At 39.1% G+C, this 23,786-nt stretch overlaps 1 protein-coding gene across 6 annotated transcripts in view; it reads left to right on the top strand.

The window, feature by feature from the left end:
* Positions 1-19,164: 19,164 nt before the first annotated feature.
* Positions 19,165-23,786, top strand: part of abcc9 (ATP-binding cassette, sub-family C (CFTR/MRP), member 9) — a 105,223-nt gene continuing 100,601 nt past the window's right edge. For 2 of the 6 annotated variants that reach the window (XM_062066315.1, XM_062066312.1), the window contains exons 1-5: positions 19,198-19,413; positions 19,934-20,093; positions 20,210-20,351; positions 20,439-20,563; positions 23,595-23,761. In XM_062066315.1, coding sequence (XP_061922299.1) covers positions 19,946-20,093; positions 20,210-20,351; positions 20,439-20,563; positions 23,595-23,761 — 582 coding nt within the window. In that variant the 5' untranslated portion in view covers positions 19,198-19,413; positions 19,934-19,945. Of the gene's footprint in view, positions 19,414-19,933; positions 20,094-20,209; positions 20,352-20,438; positions 20,564-23,594; positions 23,762-23,786 lie in introns of all 6 variants that reach the window. The other 4 variants (XM_062066313.1, XM_062066317.1, XM_062066314.1 and 1 more) reach the window with 4 other exon arrangements.

Genomic DNA, 23,786 nt, shown 5'->3' with positions numbered 1-23,786 from the left:
TATTATTATTATTATTATTATTATTATCTTATTAAATTATATATATAATAATTAAATTTTTTGTGGTTCCCTTTATTTAGAAATGGACCGAAAAGTATCAAAATAATTTTGGTACCTACCGATACCAAAATATTGGTATTGGGACAACCCTAGTACAACACATTAAAACCGATTAAAAGCATGCACAACGGGACTTATCGTGGCTGGAAAACTTAGTGACTTAATTTTCATTTTTCGTGGGTTAATTTACTTTTTCGATATCGGCCCAGGTCTATAACACGAAACCAAAGTCAGACCCTGAAACAATTAAAGGTCTACTGAAATGAATTGTTTTAATTCAAACGGGGATAGCAGATCTATTCTATGTGTCATACTTGATCATTTCGCGATATTGCCATATTTTTGCTGAAAGGATTTAGTAGAGAACAACGACAATAAAGATCGCAACTTTTGGTCTCTGATAAAAAAAAAGCCGTGCCCCTACCGGAAGTAGCGTGACGTAGTCAGTTGAACATTTCCGCAAAGTTCCCTATTGTTTACAGTGATGGCGGCCAGAAGTGAGAGAGATTCGGACCGAGAAAGCGACGATTTCCCCATTAATTTGAGTGAGGATGAAAGATTTGTGGATGAGGAAAGTGAAAGTGAAGGACTAGTGGGGAGTGGAAGCGATTCAGATAGGGAAGATGCTGTGAGAGGCGGGTGGGACCTGATATTCAGCTGGGAATGACTACAACAGTAAATAAACACAAGACATATACACTACCGTTCAAAAGTTTGGGGTCACCCAAACAATTTTGTGGAATAGCCTTCATTTCTAAGAACAAGAATAGACTGTCGAGTTTCAGATGAAAGTTCTCTTTTTCTGGCCATTTTGAGCGTTTAATTGACCCCACAAATGTGATGCTCCAGAAACTCAATCTGCTCAAAGGAAGGTCAGTTTTGTAGCTTCTGTAACGAGCTAAACTGTTTTCAGATGTGTGAACATGAGTGCACAAGGGTTTTCTAATCATCAATTAGCCTTCTGAGCCAATGAGCAAACACATTGTACCATTAGAACACTGGAGTGATAGTTGCTGGAAATGGGCCTCTATACACCTATGTAGATATTGCACCAAAAAACAGACATTTGCAGCTAGAACAGTCATTTACCACATTAGCAATGTATAGAGTGTATTTCTTTAAAGTTAAGACTAGTTTAAAGTTATCTTCATTGAAAAGTACAGTGCTTTTCCTTCAAAAATAAGGACATTTCAATGTGACCCCAAACTTTTGAACGGTAGTGTATATACTCTATTAGCCACAACACAACCAGCCCAAAGGACCGTTCACCTAACCCAAGGTTCATAAAGCTTATATATTTAACCAAAGTTACGTACATGACACGCACGTACGGGCAAGCGATCTAATGTTTGGAAGCGCGCGGGTGGGACCTGATATTCAGCTGGGAATGACTACAACAGTAAATAAACACAAGACATATATATACTCTATTAGCCACAACACAACCAGGCTTATATTTAATATGCCACAAATTAATCCTGCATAAAAACACCTAGGTGTTTGTTATGCTAGCTCCTAGCTCCTAGCTCCCGTCCATATAACCCGCCAATACAATTCAAACACCTGCACAACAAACACAATCACTCAGCCCAAAGGACCGTTCACCTAACCCAAGGTTCATAAAGCTTATATATTTACCCAAAGTTACGTACGTGACACGCACGTACGGGCAAGCGATCAAATGTTTGGAAGCGCAGCTGCGTACTCACGTTACCGCGTCTGCGTCTGTGTATCCAAATCAAAGTAATCCTGGTAAGAGTCTGTGTTGTCCCAGTTCTCTACAGGCGTCTGTATATCGAAGTCAAAGTCCTCCTGGTAAGAGTCTCTGTTGTCCGAGCTTTTTCGATCTTGACTGCATCTTTCGGGAATGTAAACAATGAAACGCCGGCCGTGTTGTGTTGGTGACCACCCTCGCAAAATACTCCGCTTCGCACCGACAACTTTCTTCTTTGCTTGCTCAGCTTCTTTCTCCATAATGCAATGAACAAATTGCAACAGATTCACCAACACAGATGTCCAGAATACTGTGGAATTATGAGATGAAAACAGAGCTATTTTGTATTGGCTTCAATGTGGAAGCCATACCTCTGTTTCACTGGCTACGTCACGCGCATACGTCATCATCCAAAGGAGTTTTCAACCGAATGTTTAGCGGGAAATTGAAAATTGCACTTTATAAGTTAACCCGGCCGTATTGGCATGTGTTGCAATGTTAAGATTTCATCATTGATACATAAACTATCAGACTGCGTGGTCGCTAGTAGTGGCTTTCAGTAGGCCTTTAACAGAGCGACAGGTGATCAGACAAACACTCTCAGCTGTGTCATCTGCGCACCTGCCGCTGATCTCGAAGCCGGTCCTGCAGGCCCGCAGGCCACGCCCCCCCACAGACATGTTTAACACACTTATGTTAAAGTACGTCATGTGTTTACAGTTACACAAAAACTACCAGAATAAAAGCACTTCAAAACTGAATAACTTTTTCATGATTAAAAAATTAACTTTTTTTTAAAACTGGTAGATGATTTCAAATTCGCAGACGCCGACGACAACAACATCACACGTTGACAGCCGCAGCTCAGGTTTTGGGGAGATGTGCTCTTTAAAACACAACAGGAGGAACCATCAGGGAAATAAGGAGCTGGGAAGTATATCTTTGATGTCGTCATGGCTCACTGCTGCCATCTAAAGGCCAAACACCACCCTGCAGGCCTGAGGCGCAGTCCTAGTTAACCACAACAAAACAATCAGAACTAAAAGAGCTGACTTTTAATGTAGAAGATGATAGGGACCACATTTAATAATAATAACAATAATAATAAGATATCCATAGTCAGATTTGGCAAGAATACAAAAAATATATATATATAGACTATAGACTAGGGTTGTCTCGATACCAATATTTTGGTACCGGTACCAAAATGTATTTCGATACTTTTCTAAATAAAAGGAACCACAAAAATTGGCTTTATTTAAAAAAAAATCTTAGGTTACATGAAACATATGTTTATTATTGCAATTTAGTCCTTAAATAAAATAGTGAACATACTAGACAACTTGTCTTTTAGTAGTAAGTAAACAAACAAAGACTCCTAATTAGTCTATGCAGTAACATATTGTGTTATTTATACACCTATTATTTTGTACACACTATAAGGGACAAACTGTAAAAATTATTATTAATCCACTTGTTCATTTACTGTTAACATCTGCTTATTTTCTCTTTTAACATGTTCTATCTAGACTTCTGTTAAAATGTAATAATCACTTATTCTTCTCTTCTTTGATACTTTACATTAGTTTTGGATGATACCACACATTTAGGTACCGATCTGATACCAAGTAGATACAGGATCATGCATTGGTCATATTCAAAGTCCTCATGTGTCCAGGGACATATTTACTGACTTTATGAACATAATATGAATTTTAAAAAAGGGAAAAAAGATTTTGTGATGATAAAAAACATCGATGTAATCATAGTAGTATGGACTAGATACGCTCCTGTACTTGAGTTAAAGTTAAGTTAAAGTACCAATGATTGTCACACACACACTAGGTGTGGTGAAATTTGTCCTCTGCATTTGACCCATCCCCTTGGGGAGCAGTGGGCAGCAGCGGCGCCGCGCCCGGGAATCATTTTGGTGATTTAACCCCCAATTCCAACCCTTGATGCTGAGTGCCAAGCAGGGAGGTAATGGGTCCCATTTTTATAGTCTTTGGTATGACTCGGCTGGGATTTGAACTCCAACCTACCGATCTCAGGGCGGACACTCTAACCACTAGGCCACTTGGTATCATTACAGTGGATGTCAGGTGTAGATTCACCCATGGCGTTTGTTTACATTGTGACACCGGTGAGCTATTGTATCCTCCTACGGTGTGTAATGAAGCATGTTTAGCTATTCCTCATCCTCCAGTGATAATGGTACATGTAAGAAACTTACTTTATTTGTCGCTATGGAGGTGAGGATTAGTGATTTAGAAGTAGCTAAAACACACCTCTTCCTGAGGGTGTTTCAGTGTTATAACTTCACCTTTATCTTTACTTTTTAACACCAAAATGCATCCGTTCTCCCTTTTCTGTCTACACACTGTGTCTGCTTGTAAGTACTCTGTGTGTGTGCGCTGCCGAACATGCTCCTCTGCTCGTAAAATCAGCAATGTCACGCCTGTTAAAAAAAAAATAGGGCGAACCGGTACTTTTCAAACAGAGTATAGTACCGTTTTTGACGGTACTATACTCTGTACTATAAATAGGGGAGACCGGAATCAGTGAACGTCGAGTGGGTCTGACATAATATTGTGAAAGTCCAGTCCATAGTGGATCTAACATAATAGTGAGAGTCCAGTCCATAGTGCATCTAACATAATAGTGAGAGTCCAGTCCATAGTGGATCTAACATAATAGTGAGAGTCCAGTCCATAGTGGATCTAACATAATAGTGAGAGTCCAGTCCATAGTGGATCTAACATAATAGTGAGAGTCCAGTCCATAGTGTATCTAACATAATAGTGTGAGAGTCCAGTCCATAATGGATCTAACATATTAGTGAGAGTCCAGTCCATAGTGGATCTAACATAATAGTGAGAGTCCAGTCCATAGTGGATCTAACATAATAGTGTGAGGGTCCAGTCCATAGGGGATCTAGTTAATAGTGTGAGAGTCCAGTCCATAGTGGATCTAGCATAATATTGTGAGAGTCCAGTCCATAGTGGATCTAACATAATAGTGTGAGAGTCCAGTCCATAGTGGATCTAACATAATAGTAAGAGTCCAGTCCATAGTGGATCTAACATAATAGTGAGAGTCCAGTCCATAGTGGATCTGACATAATAGTGAGAGTCCAGTCCATAGTGGATCTAACATAATAGTGTGAGAGTCCAGTCCATAGTGGATCTAACATAATATTATGAGAGTCCAGTCCATAGTGGATCTAACATAATAGTAGGAGTCCAGTCCATAGTGGATCTAACATAATAGTGAGAGTCCAGTCAATAGTGGATCTAACATAATAGTGAGAGTCCAGTCCATAGTGGATCTAACATAATAGTGAGAGTCCAGTCCATAGTGGATCTAACATAATAGTGAGAGTCCAGTCCATAGTGGATCTAACATAATAGTGAGAGTCCAGTCCATAGTGGATCTAACATAATAGTGTGAGGGTCCAGTCCATAGGGGATCTAGTTAATAGTGTGAGAGTCCAGTCCATAGTGGATCTAGCATAATATTGTGAGAGTCCAGTCCATAGTGGATCTAACATAATAGTGTGAGAGTCCAGTCCATAGTGGATCTAACATAATAGTAAGAGTCCAGTCCATAGTGGATCTAACATAATAGTGAGAGTCCAGTCCATAGTGGATCTGACATAATAGTGAGAGTCCAGTCCATAGTGGATCCAACATAATAGTGTGAGAGTCCAGTCCATAGTGGATCTAACATAATATTGTGAGAGTCCAGTCCGTAGTGGATCTAACCTAATAGTAAGAGTCCAGTCCATAGTGGATCTAACATAATAGTGAGAGTCTAGTCCATAGTGGATCTGACATAATAGTGAGAGTCCAGTCCATAGTGGATCTAACATAATAGTGAGAGTCCAGTCCATAGTGGATCTGACATAATAGTGTGAGAGTTCAGTCCATAGTGGATCTGACATAATAGTGCGAGTCCCGTCCATAGTGGATCTAACATAATAGTGAGAGTCCAGTCCACAGTGGATCCAACATAATAGTGTGAGAGTCCAGTCCATAGTGGATCTAACATAATAGTGTGAGAGTCCAGTCCATAGTGGATCTAACATAATAGTGAGAGTCCAGTCCATAGTGAATCTAACATAATAGTGAGAGTCCAGTTCATAGTGGATCCAAGATAATAGTGAGAGTCCAGTCAATAGTGGATCTAACATAATAGTGAGAGTCCAGTCCATAGTGAATCTAACATAATAGTGAGAGTCCAGTCCATAGTGGATCCAACATAATAGTGAGAGTCCAGTCCATAGTGGATCTAACATAATAGTGAGAGTCCAGTTCATAGTGGATCTAACATAATAGTGAGAGTCCGGTCCATAGTGAATCTAACATAATAGTGAGAGTCTAGTTCATAGTGGATCTAAGATAATAGTGAGAGTCCAGTCAATAGTGGATCTAACATATTAGTGTGAGAGTCGAGTCCATAGTGGATCTAACATAATAGTGAGAATCCAGTTCATAGTGGATCTAACATAATAGTGAGAGTCCAGACCATAGTGAATCTAACATAATAGTGAGAGTCCAGTCCATAGTGGATCCAACATAATAGTGAGAGTCCAGTCCATAGTGGATCTAACATAATAGTGAGAGTCCAGTCCATAGTGTATCTAACATAATATTGTGAGAGTCCAGTCCATAGTGGATCTAACATAATAGTGAGAGTCCAGTCCATAGTGTATCTAACATAATATTGTGAGAGTCCAGTCCATAGTGGATCTAACATAATAGTGAGAGTCCAGTCCATAGTGGATCTAACATAATAGTGAGAGTCCAGTCCATAGTGGATCTAACATCATAGTGTGAGAGTCCAGTCCATAGTGGATCTAACATAATAGTGTGAGAGTCCAGTCCATAGCGGATCTAACATAATAGTGAGAGTCCAGTCCATAGTGGATCTAACATAATAGTGAGAGTCCAGTCCATAGTGGATCTAACATAATAGTGTGAGAGTCCAGTCCATAGTGGATCTAACATAATAGTGAGAGTCCAGTCCATAGTGGATCTAACATAATAGTGAGAGTCCAGTCCTTAGTGGATCTAAGATAATAGTGAGAGTCCAGTCCATAGTGGATCTAACATAATAGTGAGAGTCCAGTCCATAGTGAATCTAACATAATAGTGAGAGTCCAGTCCATAGTGGATCTAACATAATAGTGAGAGTCCAGTCCATAGTGGATCTAACATAATAGTGAGAGTCCAGTCCATAGTGAATCTAACATAATAGTGAGACTCCAGTCAATAGTGGATCTAACATAATAGTGAGACTCCAGTCCATAGTGGGGCAAGCAGCAGACAAGCAGTTGCACACAACAAACAACAGGGCAAGCTTGTCACTTGTCTTTTTTAATTTAAAGATTTGGATCTGAGCCAGCAGTTGTTGTTGTTGTTGTTGTTTTGTGCCAGGGGACTGAAGGTCTTTGATGGGCTGAACTGCAACAGAAGCAAAGAGGGAATACTTTGTGCTGCAAGCGAGCTGCTTGATCATCCCAAACATCAGCCGGCGTCAAGAAGAAGAATGTTCTGGATCAAAGTGCAGTGACCCCCCCGCCCCCACACACACACACACACGCACACACACACACACACACACGCAATCAATCAATCAAAGCTGGGCGGCTGTGATTGGTCAGCCGTCAGGTCACCTCATTAGTCATGTTTCAAACACCTTTGTCTCCGAGTTGAGTCCAAAAGGGGGAAGAGCAGAACATGGCTTGTTATGGCCTACATCCATCCATCCTTTGACAAGCCGGCGCCGTGTCTCTGGACCTTGTGCCGCTAACCTCCTCTCGTCTAATGAGGCACCTTTTTTTCACCCCGCACGGGTCATTGAACGCCTCACCAACTCCATCCACTGCTTACTCTTGAAAGCAGTCACTATGTGAAGACCATGTTGCCACAATGTAAACAATTACCTTCGCCTTTTTCCTTCTTTCTTTTATCTTTCATGAAATGACATTTAACTTAAAAACCACACAGCACATCATTATGTGGATTGAAAATATCAAACAGATTGCACGAGGTGGTCAAACATTGTACAATAATAGCCAGTCTAAGAACCAGTAGAAGCATACGGTGTTTACAAGGTGAGAAGGACAATCAGAACTTTGGTATATTTGATCCCGCATGCATTCTTGTATCAATCAATCAATCAATCAATGTTTACTGATATAGCCCTAAATCCCGAGTGTCTCAAAGGGCTGCACAAGCCACAATGACATCCTGAGCTAAGATCCCACATCAGGGCAAGGAAAAACTCAACCCAATGGGATGACAATGAGAAACCTTGGAGGGAACCCACCTGGGCAACTGGTGCAATGGATAGTGTGAGAGTCCAGTCCATTATGGATGTAGTTAATAGTGTGAGAGTCCAGTCCATTATGGATGTAGTTAATAGTGTGAGAGTCCAGTCCATTATGGATGTAGTTAATAGTGTGAGAGTCCAGTCCATTATGGATGTAGTTAATAGTGTGAGAGTCCAGTCCATTATGGATGTAGTTAATAGTGTGAGAGTCCAGTCCATTATGGATCTAGTTAATAGTGTGAGAGTCCAGTCCATTATGGATCTAGTTAATAGTGTGAGAGTCCAGTACATTATGGATGTAGTTAATAGTGTGAGAGTCCAGTCCATTATGGATCTAGTTAATAGTGCGAGAGTCCAGTCCATTATGGCTCTAGTTAATAGTGCCAGAGTCCAGTCCATTATGGATCTAGTTAATAGTGCCAGAGTCCAGTCCATAGCGGATCTAACATAATAGTGTGAGAGTCCAGTCTATAGTGGATCTAACATAATAGTGAGAGTCCAGTCCATTATGGATGTAGTTAATAGTGTGAGAGTCCAGTCCATTATGGATGTAGTTAATAGTGTGAGAGTCCAGTCCATTATGGATGTAGTTAATAGTGTGAGAGTCCAGTCCATTATGGATGTAGTTAATAGTGTGAGAGTCCAGTCCATTATGGATGTAGTTAATAGTGTGAGAGTCCAGTCCATTATGGATCTAGTTAATAGTGTGAGAGTCCAGTACATTATGGATGTAGTTAATAGTGTGAGAGTCCAGTCCATTATGGATCTAGTTAATAGTGCGAGAGTCCAGTCCATTATGGATCTAGTTAATAGTGCCAGAGTCCAGTCCATTATGGATCTAGTTAATAGTGCCAGAGTCCAGTCCATAGTGGATCTAACATAATAGTGTGAGAGTCCAGTCTATAGTGGATCTAACATAATAGTGAGAGTCCAGTCCATTATGGATGTAGTTAATAGTGTGAGAGTCCAGTCCATTATGGATGTAGTTAACAGTGTGAGAGTCCAGTCCATTATGGATGTAGTTAATAGTGTGAGAGTCCAGTCCATTATGGATCTAGTTAATAGTGCGAGAGTCCAGTCCATTATGGATCTAGTTAATAGTGCGAGAGTCCAGTCCATTATGGATCTAGTTAATAGTGCGAGAGTCCAGTCCATAGTGGATCTAACATAATAGTGTGAGAGTCCAGTCCATAGTGGATCTAACATAATAATGAGAGTCCAGTCCATAGTGGATCTAACATAATAGTGAGAGTCCAATCCATAGTGGATCTAACATAATAGTGAGAGTCTAGTCCATAGTGGATCTAACATAATAGTGAGAGTCCAGTCCATAGTGGATCTAACATAATAGTGTGAGAGTCCAGTCCATAGTGGATCTAACATAATAGTGTGAGAATCAAGTCCATAGTGGATCTAACACAATAGTGTGATAGTCCAGTCCATAGTGGATCTAACATAATAGTGAGAGTCCAGTCCATAGTGGATCTAACATAATAGTGTGAGACTCCAGTCCATAGTGGATCTAACATAATAGTGAGAGTCCAGTCCATAGTGGATCTAGTTAATAGTGTGAGAGTCCAGTAAATAGTGGATCTAGTTTATAGTGTGAGAGTCCAGTCCATAGTGGATCTAGTTAATAGTGTGAGAGTCCAGTCCATAGTGGATCTAGTTAATAGTGCGAGAGTCCAGTCCATAGTGGATCTAGTTAAAAGGGCGAGAGTCCAGTCCATAGTGGATCTAACATAATAGTGTGAGAGTCCAGTTCATTGGGGATTTAACATAATAGTGTGAGAGTCCAGTCCATAGTGGATCTAACATAATAGTGAGAGTCCAGTCCATAGTGGATCTAACATAATAGTGTGAGAGTCCAGTCCATAGTGGATCCAACATAATAGTGAGAGTCCAGTCCATAGTGGATCTAGTTAATAGTGTGAGAGTCCAGTCCATAGTGGATCTAACATAATAGTGAGAGTCCAGTCCATAGTGGATCCAACATAATAGTGAGAGTCCAGTCCATAGTGGTTCTAGTTAATAGTGCGAGAGTCCAGTCCATAGTGGATCTAACATAATAGTGAGAGTCCAGTCCATAGTGGATCTAACATAATAGTGTGAGAGTCCAGTCCATAGTGGATCTAACATAATAGTGTGAGAGTCCAGTCCATAGTGGATCTAACATAATAGTGTGAGAGTCCAGTCCATAGTGGATCTAACATAATAGTGTGAAAGTCCAGTCCATAGTGGATCTAACATAATAGTGTGAGAGTCCAGTCCATAGTGGATCTAACATAATAGTGAGAGTCCAGTCCATAGTGGATCTAACATAATAGTGAGAGTCCAGTCCATAGTGGATCTAACATAATAGTGAGAGTCCAGTCCATAGTGGATCTAACATAATAGTGTGAAAGTCCAGTCCATAGTGGATCTAACATAATAGTGTGAGAGTCCAGTCCATAGTGGATCTAACATAATAGTGAGAGTCCAGTCCATAGTGGATCTAACATAATAGTGTGAGAGTCCAGTCCATAGTGGATCTAACATAATAGTGAGAGTCCAGTCCATAGTGGATCTAACATAATAGTGAGAGTCCAGGCCATAGTGGATCTAACATAATAGTGAGAGTCCAGTCCATAGTGGATCTAACATAATAGTGAGAGTCCAGTCCATAGTGGATCTAACATAATAGTGAGAGTCCAGTCCATAGTGGATCTAACATAATAGTGAGAGTCCAGTCCATAGTGGATCCAACATAATAGTGAGAGTCCAGTCCATAGTGGATCTAGTTAATAGTGTGAGAGTCCAGTCCATAGTGGATCTAACATAATAGTGAGAGTCTAGTCCATAGTGGATCTAATGTAATAGTGAGAGTCCAGTCCATAGTGGATCTAGTTAATAGTGTGAGAGTCCACTCCATAGTGGATGTAACATAATAGTGAGAGTCTAGTCCATAGTGGATCTAATGTAATAGTGAGAGTCCAGTCCATAGTGGATCTAACATAATAGTGAGAGTCCAGTCCATAGTGGATCTAACATAATAGTGTGAGAGTCCAGTCCATAGTGGATCTAACATAATAGTGTGAGAGTCCAGTCCATAGTGGTCTAACATAATAGTGTGAGAGTCCAGTCCATAGTGGATCTAACATAATAGTGTGAAAGTCCAGTCCATAGTGGATCTAACATAATAGTGTGAGAGTCCCGTCCATAGTGGATCTAACATAATAGTGAGAGTCCAGTCCATAGTGGATCTAACATAATAGTGAGTCCAGGCCATAGTGGATCTAACATAATAGTGAGAGTCCAGTCCATAGTGGATCTAACATAATAGTGAGAGTCCAGTCCATAGTGGATCTAACATAATAGTGTGAAAGTCCAGTCCATAGTGGATCTAACATAATAGTGTGAGAGTCCAGTCCATAGTGGATCTAACATAATAGTGAGAGTCCAGTCCATAGTGGATCTAACATAATAGTGAGAGTCCAGTCCATAGTGGATCTAACATAATAGTGAGAGTCCAGTCCATAGTAGGGCCAGCAGGAGATCATCTTGAGTGGAGACAGGTCAGCAGTGCAGAGACGTTCTCAACTGATGCACAGATGAGTGGTCCACCCCGGGTCCCGACTTTGTACAGCTAGCACGTCATCTGTGGTCACCGAATCTGTGCCCAGAAAGCTGAGCAGAAAAGAGACGGCAGATCAACTGGTCTAAAAGGGGGGTCTATTTAAAGGCTAGAGTATACAAATGAGTTTTAAGATGGGACTTTAATGCTTCCACTGAGGTAGCATCTCTAACTGTTACTTCTAGAACATTCCAGAGTACTGGAGCCCCAATAGAAAATGCTCTTCATCTCGTTGTATGCAAACATAATGACAATAAAGTCCATTCTATTCTCTATAGCCTGCAGACTTTTTTTTTTTTTTTTTTTACAGCTTATGAATCATATAATCTATATTTATGTATTCATTATATTTATGTCAATATTTACTTCTGTGCTTGTTCATTCGTGAGTGAAAATATATTTATTTTTATGCATTTTCCCCCTATTAAAACATGACAAAGACATGATGTTAATAGACCAACTGTAACCATATGGTGTTCCTTCATGTAACTTTGTAAAGTATGATCCACAAAAGTTAAATAATTAGCGTTGCTAATTTAAATAAAACTAAAAGTGAAGGATGTCGGATCACTTTGTTTACACCCAGACACAAAACTATATGTTAAAACATGTAGTTAAATAAAAACGTTAATTGTAAACACAAACAATTGTCGCGTTATTGTTAGATAAAATATTACCCAAAAAATACAAAGCAGATCCATCCATCCATCCATTTTCTACCGCTTGTCCCTTTACAATTGTGTACTATATAAGTGAAGTATATTGGCGTGAATGCAGTATTTGTACTATATAAGAGAAGTATATTGGCGTGAATGCAGTATTTGTACTATATAAGATAAGGATATTGGCGTGAATGCAGTATTTGTACTATATAAGTGAAGTGTATTGGCGTGAATGCAGTATTTGTACTATATAAGTGAAGTGTATTGGCGTGAATGCAGTATTTGTACTATATAAGTTAAGTATATTGGCGTTAATGCAGTATGTGTACTATATATGTGAAGTATATTGGCGTGAATGCAGTATTTGTACTATATAAGTGAAGTATATTGGCGTGAATGCAGTATTTGTACTATATATGTGAAGTATATTGGCGTGAATGCAGTATTTGTACTATATAAGTGAAGTGTATTGGCGTGAGTGCAGTATTTGTACTATATAAGTGAAGTGTATTGGCGTGAGTGCAGTATTTGTACTATATAAGTTAAGTATATTGGCGTTAATGCAGTATGTGTACTATATATGTGAAGTATATTGGCGTGAATGCAGTATTTGTACTATATAAGTGAAGTATATTGGCGTGAATGCAGTATTTGTACTATATATGTGAAGTATATTGGCGTGAATGCAGTATTTGTACTATATAAGTGAAGTGTATTGGCGTGAATGCAGTATTTGTACTATATAAGTTAAGTATATTGGCGTTAATGCAGTATGTGTACTATATATGTGAAGTATATTGGCGTGAATGCAGTATTTGTACTATATAAGTGAAGTGTATTGGCGTGAATGCAGTATTTGTACTATATAAGTTAAGTATATTGGCGTTAATGCAGTATGTGTACTATATATGTGAAGTATATTGGCGTGAATGCAGTATTTGTACTATATAAGTGAAGTATATTGGCGTGAATGCAGTATTTGTACTATATAAGAGAAGTATATTGGCGTGAATGCAGTATTTGTACTATATAAGTGAAGTATATTGGCGTGAGTGCAGTATTTGTACTATATAAATGATGTATATTGGCATGAATGCAGTATTTGTACTATATAAGTTAAGTATATTGGCGTGAATGCAGTATTTGTACTATATAAGTGAAGTATATTGGCGTGAATGCAGTATTTGTACTATATAAGTGAAGTATATTGGTGTGAGTGCAGTATTTGTAATATATAAATGAAGTATATTGCCGTGAATGCAGTATTTGTACTATATAAGTGAAGTATATTGGCGTGAATGCAGTATGTGTACTATATAAGTGAAGTATATTGGCGTGAATGCAGTATTTGTACTATAGAAGTGAAGTATATTGGCGTGAATGCAGTATTTGTACTATATAAGTGAAGTATATTGGCGTGAATGCAGTATTTGTACTATATAAGTGAAGTATATTGGCGTGAATGCAGTATTTGTACTATATAAGTGAAGTATATTGGCGTGAATGCAGTATTTGTACTATATAAGTGAAGTATATTGGCGTGAATCACAACAAGAAAATCCCTCCAAGTAAAGAAAAATAATATTTTTAACAACAAAAATAACTATCCAGATGTTCATTTGGGAATATTAAAGCATTCTGTGTCTTGTAAATGTCCAGTGTTTTTATGTATTTGACAATGTACTGCTTTTATATTTCCTGTATTTTATATTATTATTACTTTGAACTGTTTTATATTTGAATTTTTTTTATCCTGTAAAGCGTCTTTGAGTTGTCTGAAAAGCACTATACCAAATAAAATGTATTATTATAATTATTAGTGGTAGTAGGTGTTTGCTAGGTTCAATTTATCTTCTAAAAGAAATGAAACCAGTTCAAAGGTTTAATCTAAATAACAATAATTTAAATCCAGTCTTGGAATAATTGACGACTGGTTAGTCAATGAGATGATGTCGAAAATGTAAACATTGGGAACTATTACCTTGTCGTGGAACAGCTAATGGCTATCAGCTAACGGAAGTCCAGTCCTTCCAAGGCCAACCTCCACAATAAAACAGGAAGTTTGCGTTATCCCCAAGTAAAACGCCCAAAATAAAAAACAGAAATGGGGCTAAAAAAAAAATGCCTACGTAAAAAAACAGACGGAGCAAAATCATATAGATCAGTAAGAATGTTTTTTTTTTAATATTGTACCGGGTTTCAGATGTGTTATGGAAATAAATATCATTTGTGGTACCACACTGCCCTCTTGCGGATAAAGGGAGACAGTGTCTACACGCCATCCTCAAGGACATGTGTTTGGAAAAGTTACACTAAATGTTTGTTGCATTCTTTTCAATATTAATGCGTTTAATTGTTTAGACTTAATGATGTTGTTAGAATCTTGTCTTTTATCGTGCTGCAATAGTACTGACAATTCTCAATATATGGAACGGCAACCGGAAGTAAGGCAGTGAAATCCAGGAAGTTGCAGAAACTTGTTTTTTGTTGTTGTTTTAATTGAGCATACAACAAAAGAACATAAAATCTTAATGAGATACTTCAATTTCAATAATTTAGTTTAATAAAAGAATACATTTTTACACAACATAAAATGATAAATAAATAAATAAATAAATAAATAAGTAAATAATGCAGCCCTTGACAGAGACTATAAATCAGTATCTGGTGGGACCACCATTTTCCTCATGCATTGCCACGCATCTTCTTCGCATACGTTGATCATGTTGCGCGTCTTCGAAAGTTGCGTGAAGTTGCTGGTTGTTGGCGAGAAGTGGAATGTATTGCGGTACACGCCGAAGCGCAGCATCCCGAACATGGTCGATGTTAGAATAATGATGTATATATTATCACACAACTCTTATGCTTAAGGTCCGTTGCTATAGTTATTATTAATTGTGCTGAAGTGGTATTTTTGCGTCTGTGCAAAGCTGGCAATCCAAAATATTGCCAGCCGTCTCCATCAGTGTTGTGTCCAGACTCGGCCTGCTGACTGCCAAGGCCGAACACCGCCGTGACGCAGACAGAGCAGAGACAAGGCGATATCACCAGCGTCAACACATTTGAATTTATTCTATAATCATATATTGTGTCTAACTGGAGTTATCGAGATTACTCCCTTCCCTCAGTGACAGCTTCAGTGATGTAACAGGGACCTCCCAAATAAATAGAGGATGCACGCGGGCCGGACTTTTAGAACGTAGTTTGGATCTGTAACTAGAATACAGCCCAAAACAGGTGTCTCCTCATATGAGCCAAATTGAACTCTGTTTCTTCATGATTCCTTGCTTCTCGTCTGTTTAATAGATGTCACAAGGCCCCAGCATATTCCGTCACGTATTGTGCGTACTGGACCTGCTTTGCATGATATATATGACCACTCCTTTTAGAGGCGGCCTCAGTGATGTTGACTGTGGAACTCCTGAATAAATAGAGGGACGCGGGAGCTGTACCTTAGAGCGTAGGGCGAGACTGTGACTAAGTGTGCAGCTCCATGCGTTCTCCTCATGAGCTAAATTGAACTCTGTCTCTGCATGGTTCAATTGCTTCTCGTCTGTTTAATAAATGTCATCAGTGTTTGAATCTGACAGTCCAGGAATTGTGTACAGAGCCGGGCAACATGTGCTGATGGTCGTGGATGAGTGTCACAAAAATGGGCCTCGAGATGTCGTGTGTGTGTGTGTGTGTGTGTGTGTGTGTTCTGGCAATGCTTACTTGATGGGGACATTGCTCTGTTTACACAGTCACCTTTAGGGGACCTCTGACGGTATGGGGACAAAAAAACAGGTCCTCTAAGGGGAAATCTTTTTAAATGATAGTCAGATCCATTCTGAAGATGCCGGAGAGTGTGTGTGTGCAAACACTCACATATTATTGAGTGTTTTAACAAAGTAGTTGATGTTTGAAGTCTTTGCACCATGGTCACTAAACACGCCTGAGTTGTGCTGCCGAGGATCGACCCCCCACTTCCTGTGCGAAGTTCAAACTCTTCCCCCGAGGACGACGCTTTCTCACGCTGCACACACGCAACACCGTCTCGGACGTGCAGTTCCACAACATGTGCACGATAAACCCGTTATTTATTTATTTTTTTTGTTTTTTTATTAATTTGGACAAACAAGACTCCTACTCTTGTCACAAAAAAGTCATTATTTACACTGCATGTGGAGGAATGGGAGGGTTTGTGACACCCTGGGGGATTGTTTGTATGTGTGTGTGTGTGTGTGTGTGTGTGTGTGTGTGTGTGTGTGTGTGTGTGTGTGTGTGTGTGTGTGTGTGTGTGTGTGTGTGTGTGTGTGTGTGTGTGTGTCCCTTTTTCTTGAAACACACACATCATATATACATACACACAGGCGTGTATATTATTTTTGGTCCTGTACACTCATAAACAACTAGGGATGTCCGATAATGGCTTTTTGCCGATATCCGATATTCCGATACTGTCCAACTCTTTACTTACCGATACCGAGATCAACCGATACTGATATATACAGTCGTGGAATTAACACATTATTATGCCTAATTTGGACAACCAGGTATGGTGAAGATAAGGTCCTTTTTTTAAAAAAATAAAATAAAATAAAATAAGATAAATAAATTAAAAACATTTTCTTGAATAAAAAAGAAAGTAAAACAATATAAAAACAGTTACATAGAAACTAGTAATTAATTAAAATGAGTAAAATTAACTGTTAAAGGTTAGTACTATTAGTGGAGCAGCAGCACGCACAATCATGTGTGCTTACGGACTGTATCCCTTGCAGACTGTATTGATATATATTGATATATAATATAGGAACCAGAATATTAATAACAGAAAGAAACAACCCTTTTGTGTGAATGGGTGTAAATGGGGGAGGGAGGTTTTTTGGGTTGGTGCACTAATTGTAAGTGTATCTTGTGTTTTTTATGTTGATTTAATTTTAAAAAAAATTTAAAATTAAAAAAATATGTACTGATACGATACTGATTTTTTTTTTTTAAACAGATACCGATCATTTCCGATATTACATTTTAAAGCAAGGCCGATATAATATCGGACATCTCTATAAACAACCTTTACAACAGTGTAAACAGGCTTATGATGAGACAGTGTTTATACATTTTACTATGTATTTTTTGTCAATTGCGCCCTCTTCTGTTTGACACCGGTACAACATATATTCGTTTCTAAATTATGCAGAATATTTTTAATATATATTTTTTTAATATTAAAAAAAAACACGATACCAGATGATCTTAACATGTAATAATACTTGTGATATCCAGACAATAAAATATATATAATCGACCTCTTTTCCACATTACCAGCGTTCTTCATTCTCTCCAATACATGATCTTTGTTGTTGCAAAGTGTCCTGCGATTCCCGCAGCTTTGTGTGGGATTAGGGCATTTTTAGAATTACATTCAGATCGACCATGCATTCACGTGTCCTTGAACGCAATCTATGGCTATTTCCGGTCCCCGCAATGACAGAACACGCATCACCTTTAAGACGTCGAAGCCCCGGCACCCCTGCCGCAAGTACGAGCCCCCACCACCTGCGTCTGAGATCGGGTAAGTGCTGGCGGGGTCCCGTCATCCCATGTCGTCCACCTGTCTTCGAACTGTGTCGTGAACGCATCACACAGCAAATTGTCAATACAAAACTCCATAGGCTAAACCAACAATACAAAGTAGCATCGTGTTTACGGTAAGATCGATTTTTCAATTGATATAAAAACAACATATGTAAGCTGGCAAAATAAATGGTTGTCATCGGCATCAAAATAAGCCCGTTTAAACAACGCTTATGTCGAAAAGATGAATATAATTGAGGCTGCCATCGCGCTTCGGTGGAGGGAAGTGCTTTGTGGTGCAAAGCGGGACAATTTGAAATAAAAACACATTCCGTCGAAACGCATCGCTCAGCTTCGTGTTTGTGATTGCCGAACGAAAAGGTTCAACGAAATGAGTTGTTGAACTTCTTAGCTTTTGCGTTGTAGCGGTGTACTTACTACACGACGTAAAACATCTTAAATTGATTACTTTCACAATGGAGTTTGGACGTCCCCCAGGCAGATGCGTCATATCTTCATCGATCTGCAAAGATGCATGATGGTGTGAAAGATACACTTGCAAGATGCATGATGTCCCGACAAATTGACATTTTGATTATGATTTTTTGCATTAATATTTCTTAAATAAGTGGTAGAAATGGATGGATGGATGTTCCCCACCCCCAAGTTACCAACCCTTTGTGTCCTGGCCCCCTGCCATTTTCACGCCATGCATAAATTGTGTCATATGTTAATCCAATTATTCACGAACTATTTGTTTTTTGAATTTAAAGCTATTGTTTTATAATAAAGTTAATTGTCCATGTTCGCAGCAAGCACAACAAACTGGCTTGATGCTGTTAAACAAAGTGTTGTTTTTTTTTTAAACCAATTATTGTTATTATTATTATTATTATTATTATTATTATTAACAGTGTGTTTTAAGATGTATTTGTTGCTGACATGCATGTTGATTTTTAAGTTACAATATTTATGAAAATATATTTTATGACCTGCTTCAATTTTGGAAATTGGATAGGAGTGTATACGTCAAGTCAGACGAAGTTAATACGTCTTTTACCGGAAGTGTCATATTTGCTGCCTTCAAAACAAATGCATGGCGTCCCACCTGTCGAAAGACGGTGAATGAGCGTCTGGTAAAACATTTAACAATAATTGTGAAGCATATAGCTGCTAAACGTCTCAATATTTAACGTTATAGATATGTATGGTGGGTAAATATTTCCTATAATAACCAAGCGTTGATTCGGAACTAACCGGAAATGGTTGGCGTGTATTTACTGCGACAGACGGTGGTCAGAATGCGGAGCAGCTGATCTTCGTGCGCGTCTAAAAATAATCAACTTTTCTCTCCTCTGACTTCACTCCACTATTCAACTTTTTGTCTTCTTTGTTTGTTTTTTGGTCATCACAACTTTTTCTTGCCAGGAATGAAAGTGTTTCCGTGAGGATTACATCTTCTCGTCGGGGTAAGCAAAGCTTTACCTAATTTCCAATTTGCACTTTCGAGGTTTTTTTTTAAAGTTTTTTTTTAATTTAGTTTCTTCCAATGAGTTGTTTGTGTGTCCAGCATTTACTACGACTTAAAAGTAGAAGTTGTATTTAATTTGAGGTGTGTTTATTTGTATTTTGATGCATTTGTGTTATATGTACTGTAGATATGTTAGTAAAGTAGGAGGGTGTCAAGTGTCAACACTCACATTGCTTTTCCCATAGGAGACCACTAGGCTAAGTCTTTTCATAGCAAGTCTCTTCTTAAATGTATTTTGGTAACATGTTTTAATTGTTTTGTTTTTACAATTGAAGGTACATTATAATATGAGAAGTTTAATGAAATTGTGTGAGAAAGTAAACGTCTTGACCTCATCAAATATGGCCGCCTGTTACCAGACGCCATGTGTACTTCTATTCTAGATGGGTGTTGTTGGAAGCTTGACTTTGCTGCTGCTGCTTCTTCTAATATGTTTAATGGCCTTCTTTCCGGCGTAGTCTGGCGGCGCCATGGGCTTGTCGTTTTGCGGCAACGATGAGAACATCAGCGGCTACAGCGTCGACGACGGCATGCTGAACAACGGCTGCTTCGTGGACGCGCTCAACCTGGTGCCTCATGTCTTCCTGCTCTTCATCACCTTCCCCATCCTCTTCATTGGTAAGGGGGATTCGATGGATTTATGGTTCCTGTCCAGGGAGACTCCATTAAGCTAATGACTGACGCTGAAGCCAAGAGTCCCCACATGTACAGATGTGCGTGTTTGTGTGTGTCAGGATGGGGCAGTCAGAGCTCCAAGGTCCAAATCCATCACAACACCTGGCTCCACTTCCCAGGACACAACCTGAGATGGATCCTCACCTTCTTGCTGCTCTTCGTCCACGTGTGCGAGTTTGCGGAGGGCCTCGTCTCCAACAAGTGAGACCCCCCCCAGGAAGGATAAGGCCTGCAGGTTCTGTGTGGTCCAGCAGTAAATGATATTCCACCTGTGTTTGTGCCTCACTGTAGGATGATGGACACCAACCACCTGCACCTCTTCATGCCCGCCTTCATGGGCTTTGTGGCGGCTACAACATCGGTGGTCTACTACCACAACATCGAGACCTCCAACTTCCCCAAACTTCTCCTTGGTGAGCTCCAAACATCATCTCGTTGGCGGACAACCTTCATAAATAAAACGAAGGAGATGTACATTGACTTTCGCCGTGATCCCCCTGCCAAAGCACCCATTCTCATTAATGGCTCTGCTGTTGAGATAGTCCGTGAATACAAGTATCTAGGCCAGTGGTTCTTAACCTGGGTTCAATCGAACCCCAGAGGTTCGGTGAGTCGGGCTCAGGGGTTCGGCGGAGGTCAAAACACACCCGACTCATCGTGTAAATACAAACTTCTCCTTAACGGTGTATACACGGATACGGCAACATTTGACTGATTTGCAGGTGTGTAATTTGTTGTGAGTTTATGCACTGTGTTGGTTTTGTTGTTTGAACAAGGTGATGTTCATGCACGGTTCATTTTATGCACCAGTAAAAAAACATGGTAACACTTTAGTATGGGGAACATATTCACCATTAATTAGTTGCAAATTAGTAACATATTGGCTCTTAACTAGTCATTATTAAGTACTTATTAATGCCTTATTCGGCATGGCCTTATTATAACCCTAACCCTCTAACCCTGGCCCTACACTGCAAAAAGTCAGTGTTCAAAAACAAGAAAAAAAAATACTAAAATGAGGGGTATTTTATTTGAACTAAGCAAAATGATCTGCCAATAGAACAAGAAAATTCAGCTTGTCAAGGCTTTCCAAAACAAGTAAAATTAGCTAACCTCAATGAACACAAAAATACCTTAAAATAAGTATATTCTCACTAATAACAAGTGCACTTTTCTTGGTAGAAAAAAAAGAGACTTTTTTGCTCAATATGTTGAAAAATATTCTTAAATGAATTAAATGCTAGTGCCATTATCTTGACATAATGATATGCGCTCGGCATCATGATTTGTTTTTTCAATGCTTGAGGTAAGAAATGATTACTTTAAAAAAGTAGTTTTATACTTGTGAGTGTTGATGACACAGCTTTGCAACGGTGGATATTCTAGTTTCAAGCATGTTTTACTCAATATAGGTCATCAAATCTCAGCAACAAGCTGTAATATCTTACTGAGATCATTTAGGACCAAAACCCTTAAAACAAGTAAAGCACTCTAACATAAAATCTGCTTAGTGAGAAGAAGTATCTTATCAGACAGAAAATAAGTAAATATCACCCTTATTTTAGTTATTTAATCTTACTTAGATTTCAGATTTTGCAGTGTAACCCTAACCAAATAACTCTAAATTTAGTCTTTATTACTTAGAATATCTTCCCCTAGTGTCCAAATAACTCTAAATTTAGTCTTTAATACTTAGAATATGTTCCCCTAGTGTCCAAATAACTCTAAATTAAGTCTTTGTTACTTAATATATGTTCCCCTAGTGTCCAAATAACTCTAAATTAAGTCTTTATTACTTAGAATATGTTCCCCTAGTGTCCAAATAACTCTAAATTTAGTCTTTAATACTTAGAATATGTTCCCCTAGTGTCCAAATAACTCTAAATTAAGTCTGTATTACTTAGAATACATTCCCCTAGTGTCCAAATAGCTCTAAATTAAGTCTTTGTTACTTAATATATGTTCCCCTAGTGTCCAAATAACTCTAAATTAAGTCTTTATTACTTAGAATACGTTCCCCTAGTGTCCAAAAAGCTCTAAATTAAGTCTTTGTGACTTAGTATATGTTCCCCATACTAAAGTGTTACCAAAAACATACAACTTTGTCTTGAATTTGAAAAAAAAAAAAAAAATTTTATTTTTCACTAAAGAAGGGTTCAGTGAATGCGCATATGAAACAGGTTTTGATTGATTGATTGAGACTTGTATTAGTAGGTTGCACAGAGAGAGAGAGAGAGAGAGAGAGAGAGAGAGAGAGAGAGAGAGAGAGAGAGAGAGAGAGAGAGAGAGAGAGAGATCAGAAGGCATTTGATTGTTTACATTTGATTATTAGCAATCCAGGGAGGGTGTTAGTTTAGGGTTGTAGCTGCCTGTAGGTGAACTTTTATTGCGGTTTTGAAGGAGGATAGAGATGCCCTTTCTTTTATACCTGTTGGGAGTGCATTCCACATTGATGTGGCATAGAAAGAGAATGAGTTAAGACCTTTGTTAGTTCGGAATCTGGGTTTAACGTGGTTAGTGGAGCTCCCCCTGGTGTTGTGGTTATGGCGGTCATTTACGTTAAGGAAGTAGTTTGACATGTACTTCGGTATCAGGGAGGTGTAGCGGATTTGATAGACTAGGCTCAGTGCAAGTTGTTTAACTCTGTCCTCCACCTATCAGGTGGGGTTCGGTACCTCCAACAAGGTTAGAACCACTGATCTAGGCACAATTGTAGTCAATAAATTGACCTTTGATGCCAACACTGACCGTATTTTCAAGAAGGCCAATCAGAGGTTGTTTTTCTTGAGGAGACTGAGGGGCTTTCAGGTTAATAGGACACTGATGAGGATGTTCTAGTCACCTTGTATCGAGTCTATTTTAACTTATTCTATCACTTCCTGGTTTGGTAACCTCAGTGTGGCCAATAAAAACAGACTGAGTGGTATAATCAAGGTGTGCCAAAAGACCATAGGCACTACCTTGAACCCCTTGAAGCAGACCTATCAGGCCAGAGTCATCCAGAAGGCAAAGGCCATTCTGGTCAACCCTCAGCACCCTCTCTTCTCAGAGTTTAGACTCTTGGCCTCAGGATGCAGGTAGGTACGCCCCTAGTAATAGAAAAGCCAAAAACAACAGATACATAAGATCCTTTGTTCCCTCAGCTGTTGACTTTATAAATGAGCTTCTTAAACAAGCGTAGCTGCTATACAGTCACTTTAGTGGGAAGCGACGTGTGATGATTACTTTTTATTGTATTACAAATGTTTTTAGTTTTTAGCTCAGTGCCTTCATGATGGTTCGTATGTTGTATGTATTTTATGCATTTGTACCTTGTTTTTACTGTTGTACCTCGTTTTTACTGTTGTACCTCGTTTTTAATGACTATTGCTGCAAACCTAATTGCCCCTCGGGGACAATAAATATTTTCTAAGTCTAAGTCTAAGCTTGTGCTGCTCTCCTCAGTCCTGTTCATCTACTGGGTGCTGGCCTTCATCACCAAGTCCATCAAGCTGTGGAAGTTTGCCGAGTTCCACGTGGGCCCGCAGCAGCTGAGGTTCTGCATCACGGCCCTGCTTGTGATCCTGTACGGTCTGCTCATGGCCGTGGAGGTCAACGTCATTAGGATCAGGGTTGGTGACCTACTTCTTCAACACA

This window comes from Entelurus aequoreus, linkage group LG12 (genome assembly GCF_033978785.1).
Source record: "Entelurus aequoreus isolate RoL-2023_Sb linkage group LG12, RoL_Eaeq_v1.1, whole genome shotgun sequence".
NCBI lineage: Eukaryota > Metazoa > Chordata > Actinopteri > Syngnathiformes > Syngnathidae > Entelurus > Entelurus aequoreus.
This window is presented reverse-complemented; position numbering and strand designations above follow the sequence as displayed.